General features: G+C 44.9%; 1 protein-coding gene across 1 annotated transcript in view; it reads left to right on the top strand.

Moving 5' to 3' along the window:
* The window catches only part of LOC147707973 (amine sulfotransferase-like), a 442,169-nt gene extending 437,425 nt beyond the window's left edge, over positions 1 to 4,744 (top strand). The window contains exon 7 of the mRNA XM_086926784.1: positions 4,429 to 4,744. Within this exon, the coding sequence (XP_086782910.1) occupies positions 4,429 to 4,550 (122 nt within the window). The 3' untranslated portion in view covers positions 4,551 to 4,744. The remainder of the gene's footprint in view (positions 1 to 4,428) is intronic.
* The last annotated feature ends 4,855 nt before the right edge of the window (positions 4,745 to 9,599 follow it).

Genomic DNA, 9,599 nt, shown 5'->3' on the forward strand with positions numbered 1-9,599 from the left:
AAAGAAATCATGAAAATAAGAAAATATATATATATATATATATATATATATGTGTGTGTGCTATGTGAGAAGTTGGCCTGGTATATGATGCTCACTAGTTCCAGTGATCACCTTGTACCATGCCAAGCAACCCTTATGATGATTGGTTGTAAGTCAACCTTATAGACCAGCTATCCTAGTAGCGTGGACAAAGCAGTCTTAGGCTAAACTCTGTAAAGGCATGTGAAGCAAGCTGTTTTACCATACACAAACACCTTGAATACCAAATGAAAGGACACCACACAGATATATATTGAATATATATATATATATTCATTGACTACAAATATTCCCTATACTCTTTATGAGCACAGAAGCAAATGCGTTAAAACAGAACACAGTTTAAATATACAAAAGTTGCACAGTATGGATGAGCCCTAGGGGCCACCTAAACCATATACTAAAATAGTGGTATAAGAAACACCAATCGGAAAGGAAGTAGGCCTAGGGCCTGGGGAATTGCTGGAGCTGTTCGGGACTAACAGTGAAGAAGTCGGGAAAGGCCCGCGGGACTCGGGTGCAGCGCTTAAAGCACACGCATGCACCAATGCAATGTCAATGGTGCGTAAAAGTTATAAAGTTACTGTTTATGGAACCTTCCGACTGACCTAGAGGGACAAAACTTTAGACCTAGACACTAGAGGTGTGTACCAGTGTAGGAACACCGGCGTTGCTGAGTTACCTCACCCACTGGAAGTGGGTGCACAGGTGCAAAGTAGTGTCGGGTTTCGTCACGCAGGTCGATGGTGCCTGAAGATGAAGATGCTGCAGGCAGGTCGTCGAGGAGGGTTCCTGTGGATCCAAGGGTGGATCTGAAGAGGTGAAGACCTGAAAGCAGAGGGGACCATGTTCAAAGTCACTAGCCAGTGACTACCGTGGAACCAGGATGGAACCAGGCAATGTCGGGTGCAAACAGGCGAAGAGGTGTAGCTTGTCTCCGCAGCCACGTGGACACGAAGAGGTCGAGGACGTACAGGAGTCGGTCACGAGCTGTCCCACAAAGGCTCTAGCTGATGGCGGTGTCAGAAACTTGATTGGAGCAAACAGGCCTTGGCTAATGCAAGCCATGCAGGAAGTAAAGAAAGCTTGTCACTCGGACCAGCAAGGTCAGAGCGGGTGCTCCTTTTCAGGGGAGCGAGGGCTAATCTGAAGCAACCAGACCAGTGGTGTTGTTTGTAGGTTTCATCGCCAAGATGGCCGCTAGCCACGTGGCAAGTGGCCAGGATGGCGCGTTGAGTGGCAAAGTGCAAAAGGGTCCCACGCAGATCGTGGAGATGCTGGGGACTGATCTTCAATGCAGATGCTGCTCTGTGGTGGGGCTTCTCAAACCCCAAGCACAGCGTCGAGGGTGCCTCGGGTGCTGTGCAGTCAGCTTCTCGGGGGTCTTTCAAGATGGCCGGTCCCACGTCTCTCGGTGCCTCCACGGGTCTCTTCTTTTCAGAGACTGTGGATTGGGCTCTGAGATGTCTGGGAGTCTGGGTCTCGTCGGGCTCTGGGCTCGGGCTCCGGCAGGAGGCGGCGGCAAAGCAGACGTCGAGTTGCTGGATGGTGCCTGTATTCACAGGGTGGTCACTCCTTGGCCACAAGGGAGATGCTCTTCAGTATTCTGTGCAGCAGAATGTCAAAGTCCAGTTTTCTTCTTAGTTTCAAGTCGAGTTCAGGATGATCTGAAGTCTTGGGACACAGCTCCTACTCTTATTCCAAATCTGGGGGCCGGATCACCTGCTAGGTCCCTCCTCTGGGTGGGAACCAGGAAGGGGGGTGGTCACACCCCCTTTCCTTTGTCCAGCTCTGCGCCAGGACTGGGGCTGGAAAGCCCTAGCACCGGTTTGGACTGGCTTATGCACAGGGACACCTTGTGTGCCCCAGACATGTCTCTTTCTATTCAGCCCTGTCCTAACCAATACACAAAATACTGTCTGGGGTGGTGCTCGCACCTCCCAAGGCAGGAAACCCTTTGTCCAAGCCTCCCTCGCTGGAAGGACTCCCAGAAGCAGGAGGTCAGACTTGTGTCTGTGGTGGCAGCATCCATTTTGTGATGCTGAGGCTCTAGTTTAACTTTAACCCGGGTTCAGGTTATGTACATGTTGTGTCCCTCTAGAAGGGTGGAATGCTACCCCCGTCGCCAGAACTGGCGAGGGGGTAGTATCCCAATTCGTATGACACCTTACTCGACATGTTTTGATAAAGCCAAGCCAAAGTTAGAAAGTAACCGCAAGGATTATAATGCACTTAAGAGTATATGGTATGGCAATATCCCGGAACAGCTAAGGGAGTTGTTCCCGACAGCTGCAGACAGGTTCAGCTCGTGCCAGAGCACCATCTCACATGAAACCAAGCACTCTGCCTCCAGGATTCCCACTGAAATAAAAACTCTCCCGTCCATCGAGTCTTTTAAAAAGGCTCTCAAAACCTACTTCTTTAAGAGGGCCTACCTATGAGAAAATAGGACTTTGTAGGGTGCTAGCTTCTGCATTTGACTTAGGCGCCTTGACGCCCACTGGGCTAAGTTCGCGCAATTATAAGAATTGTTTCATTCATTCATTCAGGATTGTTGAGGCCTTCCATAGGAGTGGCTTATAGGTTAACATGTGTCCAGTTAGGTTAGATAAAGGTATACTATATCTAAGTAAGGGGTGATTACACCAACTTACCCCAGCTGATTGATCAGCCAGTTGTGTCAAATATGGAGGCCAGGCCAGGGGTGGCATAATACATGCTGCAGCCCCTGGTAGGCCTTGGATACACCTATGCCCTGGGTACCTGGGGTACACTGTTACAGTGGCCTATAAGGTGAACCAGTTCCAATTCGTAATGCACCTAGAATGCATTGGCATTAATTTAAAGAGAGAACAGCAGGCTGTGGGTCTGATTAGCAGGCCCACAGCCACATTAAGTCATAAACCAGTGAAGCAAAAAGCAAACATTTGGGGTGACCATAGGATAGCAGACCCTACTCTCCTACATGCTAGACCTGTAATCACGTAAAAATGTGTATAAACACACAAAAACAAACTTACAAGGTTATGTTTATGTAGCCTCAGTCATCACAAGACTACCACCTTACGACTCCCTGCCCCCTCCTTCTCCCCACTCTGTTCCTTGCCTGGGAGCAGCAGCAACATACTTTTGTGATGTCTGGTAGAAACAAATACATTTTGTCATACCTCAGAGGCACCTGAAAGGACAGCATAGCTAAAAGTTCAGCTGCGCAGGAAGATTTGATCTTTCTCCCAAAAACCGGGACATGTATTCAGGGCGAAAATGGAAACCCAAAGCAGCCCTGGCAAACTACTCGCCGGCCCTCCTCGGGGCGAGGGGGGGTGCGGCTGAGCTGTTTGCTCGGTCGTTTTGGTCGATTGTGTTACAGGGGGGTGATATTGCCAACCCCTGGTAACAAAAACGGCCCCCAGGGGCCCAAAACCGCCCCCCACCGTGTCGGCCCACGGGGGAAATGCACGGTGCCCGTACGATCAGTCCTGCCCTGCATGTATTAGAAATGAACAAGAGTGTCAGGACACCGGAACAGTCCTGAAATCCGGGACTGTCCAGGGAAATCCTGAATGTCTGGTCACCCTACACAATGTGTATCATGATAAATATAATTTATAAGAAAGATGGGATGTGGTAGGCTGCTACTGGCATGTTTGCCAGATGGTTTGAATATGTTTAGAATATTTGTGTAGTCTCTACTACCAAAGTAGTTGCTCACCTACAACGTTACTCTGGATATTTCACTCGTCAATCGACAAGCTTAATGTTTTGCTTCATATTGTTCAACAGATCGAAAGTATGTATCTATCCGGTATTTGTAAAGCGCAAATGAATCACCACTTGGACAGTTGCGGCTCGCACAGGTAAGAGGGTGGGGAGGCGGGGCGGGGTTTTTGGAAGTCGACAGAAAACAGGATAAGTAATATAAATAAATTTAAAAAATAAAACCACTTACCTTGCGCATGCCGATGCAGCTAACGCAAAGTAAGTGGTTTTATTTATTTAATATTACCTATACCGTCGTCTGTCGACTTCTACCACCACCGCCCCACCCCACCGCTCTTACCTGTGCAAGCTGCTACTGCCTAGGGGTCTGAAGGTGCTGGGGCCTTCAGGGAGATTAAGTGAGCTATTGACCAGAGTCACAGAGTGCTGAGCTGTTATTCTGCTGGCAATCGAACCGCCAGTTGCACGGTCCAGAGTGCGCCACTCTGGTCGCTGCCCACCTCCTCTCTGTAAAGGTCACTGTTGATTGTAGTGCAGTAAATGACAATGCAGCACAGTAGTAACCTACAAGATATGTTCCTTGTTACAGAGTAGTCATCTATGTCTCTCATCAGAGTTCTCGCATATCCTGAAAATCTCACTTTTTAAATCTGCTCTTTGTCTCAACAGGCACCATTGGAGACTGGAAAAATGTCATGACTGTGGCTCAAAATGAAAAGTTTGACAAAATATTTCAGGAAAAGATGAAAGATGTGCCAATCAAATTTATCTGGGACATTAATGAAAACTAAGAAGACCACTGACAGCATTACTAAAATACATTATTCTATTTGGATGTTTGGGGCGCAGTCTACACCTTTGAAATAGTCTCCTGATTTGATTGATGTATCAAATAAAAATAGAAAATTAGGCCTTGTTGGTAAAATAAGAGTTGCATATGAACAATCGGTTTAAACTGAAAATAAAGTGTGGCTTACACAATAAATGGTTTGACTCTTCTTTTCTGTAACCTGCTTGAAAACGGTGCGCCATTTCTTCATGCTCAGATCAACAGCTCGGAAAAGGCTGTTCCACATTTACCACCTAGATCATGGGTACTCACAAACATTTTCCCGGAGGGCGCAAAGTCTGCTCGTTGGTGTGACCAAAGGTCACCCAAATGCCAGCTGGGGGGAAGCAGTGTACACTGGGTGTAGTGGAAGCAAAGCATGTATATCTAGTGGTTGAACTCAATTACACGATGCAAAACCAGAAAACCTGGAATGAATCCCGGCTTCTCCACTTGACCAAATAGTGTGACTCTGGGCAATTGTTTTATTTCAATTTCCCTCCTTTTTATTCATTATCGCATATAGGTGGACCTCACAATACATGACTTTAGGATGTGTGCTGTGCAAAATCATCTCCTGTGCTTGGATGTAATCACTAATGGTATTGTTGTCAGGGTGGAGGGGTGTGGGGGGAGCATGAAGGTTTCTAAATTTGTGTATGAAAACCACAAAAAAAATGACTTCTGAATGTACGGCTATAATTTTATTTATTAAGGTTAAATTGTTCAACAGGTCAATGAAATACACTTTCTAAATTTTGGAAAGACTATCGCATTTTTACATGTTAGCTGTCTTTAATAATGAAGGTGTTCCTAAAGTTAAGGGCCTAGTTACTTTCGTTTAACTGCAATTAACCCTGAAATAATTCCTAAAAATGTAACATTATTTATTTCTAGTGCTGAGTTGTGTAAACAGCAGCCCAGTGTTGCTGCTAGGGGCCACATGTAAAGGTCAGGAGAGCTGCATGAGGCCCCCGGGACGTACTTTGAGTCTCATGGACCTAGATGATTGAGGGGTGTAAGAGAAAGATTCAAAGGCTAATTGAAACTGCGTTCAATTCTTGTTGGCATCTTGGGTGGTGTGCTGTAGTTGCAGGGCCTTGACACTTATTTTGGGGACCAGGACTTATTTTTTGTCATTAGACTTTGACCCAGAAAAAATGAGAGAAAGGCAGAAAAGAGAGAAAGAGGTAGGAAGAGAAAGCTAGGACAATAATATCAAAGAGAGAGTGCAGTGAATACAATGAACTTGGTGAAGTGATATATGTGATAGGAAGTGTTAGACCTGGCACCATTGGCGTGGGTTTCCCTTCCATTTTTTTGCTGTTGCCTCTTGTGTTTTTGCTATATGTTTTGTTGCTCTAGATGCTTTGGGCACTGTGCCACTGATATTCAGTGCCACAGTGTAAGTGCTCCCTATTGTAAAGTGTTGTAATGGATTAGTGACTCCATGATTCGCTTATTTGGTTTACTTGTCAGACCCTAGTACAGTGCACCACGTGTGCCCAGAGCCTGTGAATCTAATGCTGCTGGTGGGCTTGCAGCAATGATTGTGCCACCCACCGGAGCAGTTTGTAATCTGTGGCTCAGGCCTGCCATTGCAGAGCCTGTGTGCAGCCTAGTGCTGCCATGTTGACTTGGTAAGTGCACCCACTTGCCAATCCCCAAACCTTCCCTTTTCTACACATCAGACACACCTAATGTAGGCCCAAGGGCAGGGTGCATTGTATGTAAAAGTTAGGACATGCCCTGATGTGTGTGGCATGTCCTGGTCGTGAATTACAGCCATTTTCGTTTTTCACTATTGCAAGGCTACCTGTTCCCATAGGCCAGAATGGGCAGTTTGATTATAACATCTTATAATCATAACTGACTCAGGGAACTAGGTAGAAATTCGAGTTTAGTATGCCTGAACTCAGAATGATAAAATACATCTTTTAGTAAAGTTGGTTTTAACATTCTGTGTTTGAAAATATCACTTTTAGAAAGTAGGTATTTACTTGCCTAACCATCCAAGCCTGCTTCTGCTAGGTTGTGTATTCCATGTCTGGTTTGTGAGTGACAGGGTCTCGGGTGGCTCCAGGAGACAGGGTTAGTCAGCACAAGGCTGAATAGACCTATCTGCACAAGGAGCGGTGGGAGGAGTAGCACCTGGGCCTGAATAGGGCTGTGCCTGCCTTCCACAATGCCTGTTCCACCTCCTGTGGTGTGTTTAATGACCCTGGCCCACACTGACAAAAGAAGAAGTTGTGCCCTGGCAGAATGCACCTATAACTGGTTTTTACTAGGTACAGACAATCTCTGCCTTCAAAGATAAAGGGATTATGAGTATAAAAAGGGGGACCCAGACCCCAGAACTTTAGATCACTTCTGGGAATCAAGACAACCTTTTGTTGGGCAGAAGAACCAGAGAAGCTCAACTGAGCATGTGCGAAAGTGGAAGATGCTGAATATAGTTAGTTTCTAGGCAGATTACGAGAGCAGTCAACACTGAGGGAGGACAGAGCACATGGTGAGCACGTGGCAGCACATGGCAAACTAAAATGGCTGCCAGAAATACAAAATGGCTTTCAGCTTATGCTAACAAATCCGTCCAATATTTAACAGATGATCCTTTTAGCATGGTGGGCATTTTCCATTCTAAACATTTCATTAAGCGGCTATATATAAGCATAAGCAGGAATACAAAGGGAACGGAGCATTAGGTCATAATTAACATTCAGATAGCAGGAGAAAGTAATGACCACTATCACAAACAGAATTATAATTTTTCCGTGTCCTAAGCTAAAGCAAATCCTACAATTATCTAGTAAACATTTTTAGGGCTCCTATGCATTTCAGTGACCATCCATTTTAAAATAGCTAACAGGACATCTCTAAGGAAAACATTTTCCAATTGACTGTTACATTTTCCTTTTATGAGGGCTAGAATATCAATCATATCTGGGACCAGGAGGACCACACAGGGCCATAGGAATTAGGACAAAGAGCTGCAAAGGGCTGCTCCTCCTCAAAAAATGGGACGACTGAAGGGGTACATTATTGACAAAATGAAGAAGTCCTTTGGAAAATTGAAGCTGCTGTACAACCAACCAGAGGGGAGTCTTCTCCCTGTGTCTGTTTGAGCCTCACAGGCAGGCTCTTGTTGTTTCCATGGTGGAGCTGCACAACTCGCAACTCAAGAATCACAGTCCAGTTTCAAGGGAAAAGAAAAAAATATCTTCTTTCAGGATAGGGTAGTCACCCACCAGGCAAATGCTGTTAGCGATCCTGTCCAGTGTCTCAGGTAGTGCACTAGTTTTCTTCACTTCACTCTAACAGGCACCTGAGACCCAGCAACTGTACCCAAATCTCAAGTCCTTCCCTAACTCCTGTATTGCTCTGCTGGCGCACTGCTCATTCGTCGGGGCCACACATTACATCCAGTGTACCCAGATATTTCTTGACCAACAAACAAAGGAGAAAACTTGCATTCACTTTAGGACCAGGATTCAGAGGCCTGATGCTAGGATCTCTGAAGCAACCCTTGTTTCAAAAGGGGTCACCTCAAGCAAAGCCTCCTCGCCATTCTGGTCGGTCTGTGACTCTCAACTGGGCATCAACCACAATTTCTCCTTTCTGATTTGTGACCCCGTCTTTCGCCCAAGACAGTGGCAGGGGTACACATTTGATCACAGGGCTTCCGCCTTCACTGAGGTCCTAGTTGCCAGCAATGCCTGTGCTGGTAATCTTCACTTTGGCTTCAAGCTAGACTGATGCCGACGCTGACTCTCCAGGCTGAATCTGATGTCCGGGCCCCTCTGGCAATGGTTGTAAGGCAGCAAATATCTATTGGTGGACAGAACAAAAGGTATTTAGACAAGGCACAGAAACAGTCTATCAACAGAGAGGATAGTGTTAGAATACTTCCTAGTCTTGGGACGTCCCATATATTAGCAAGGCACCCAAGAACCACTATCACCTATCTATGTGATAGGAAAACAAAAAAAGTACCAGCCTAGACCTATTGACAAGTATAAAAGGAACTCTTTGGTGAACAAGAGTAATATATCACCCAATCCCAAGCAGCCAAGGAAGTCTGTATTCATTTACTAAACTGTAAGGAAAAGAGAAAAACATCACAGACATACCCTAAACCCTTACATTGGTATATTCCTGTGTGCTAATCTGAAAACCCTTAAAAAAAGGAAATGTTCTACACTTTTGCTCATAAACTTTACATTACTTATACCGGACTGCAGACACTTCTAAAATGATTCTTCTTAATAAAAGCACCTACATTGTATGTTTTAGGACCATGCTCTCATGTTATAGGAGCAGTTGGAAAATCTAAAACTGCTAATTTAACATGGTTCTTATCTATAAAACAACATTTCCTTCAAAACATTTTTTGCTAAGGATCACATGGGCATCTTCCCTGCGTTCTACTTTTCATGATCCAAACTATGCCACATCAGCTCTAATGAGGACAGTCAGTTTATTTACACGGACTAGCTAATAAAAAACTAGCAATGCCCTTGCAAAACTATGTAGCATGGAATAACATACTATAATGGTGTTATCACCTAAGAATTTTAGAGCAAAAACGACCCACATCCAGCTCCCCTTAAAGGTCAAAATAAGGGAACAACAATCTAGACTATTTATCCTGTCATTAAAACATCAGACAGGATCTGCATTAACATAGCATATATATATTCATTTTATTAATGCTAACACTTTTAAAACAGTATTACTAAAGAGCCAATTAAGTGTCTCATTGCTATTTCACAGACAACTTGGACAGGCTAAAACAATTGAGAAAAGGAGAGAGCAGCATACATATTACCTATCCTTAATTTGTAGAGGAACTAGCCTCCTTCCCCCATTTTGACAGTAGGAAACCTGAAATAGGTTTCACTTCTGTCAACACTATTAATCCCTATTTGTAGCAACTGGCCATAAGCGAAGTTATAGGAGGTACATAGCACTTTTGAGTGGGAGTAAAGAATATGAATACCCAAACCCCAAT

This window comes from Lissotriton vulgaris, chromosome 6 (genome assembly GCF_964263255.1).
Source record: "Lissotriton vulgaris chromosome 6, aLisVul1.2, whole genome shotgun sequence".
Lineage (NCBI taxonomy): Eukaryota > Metazoa > Chordata > Amphibia > Caudata > Salamandridae > Lissotriton > Lissotriton vulgaris.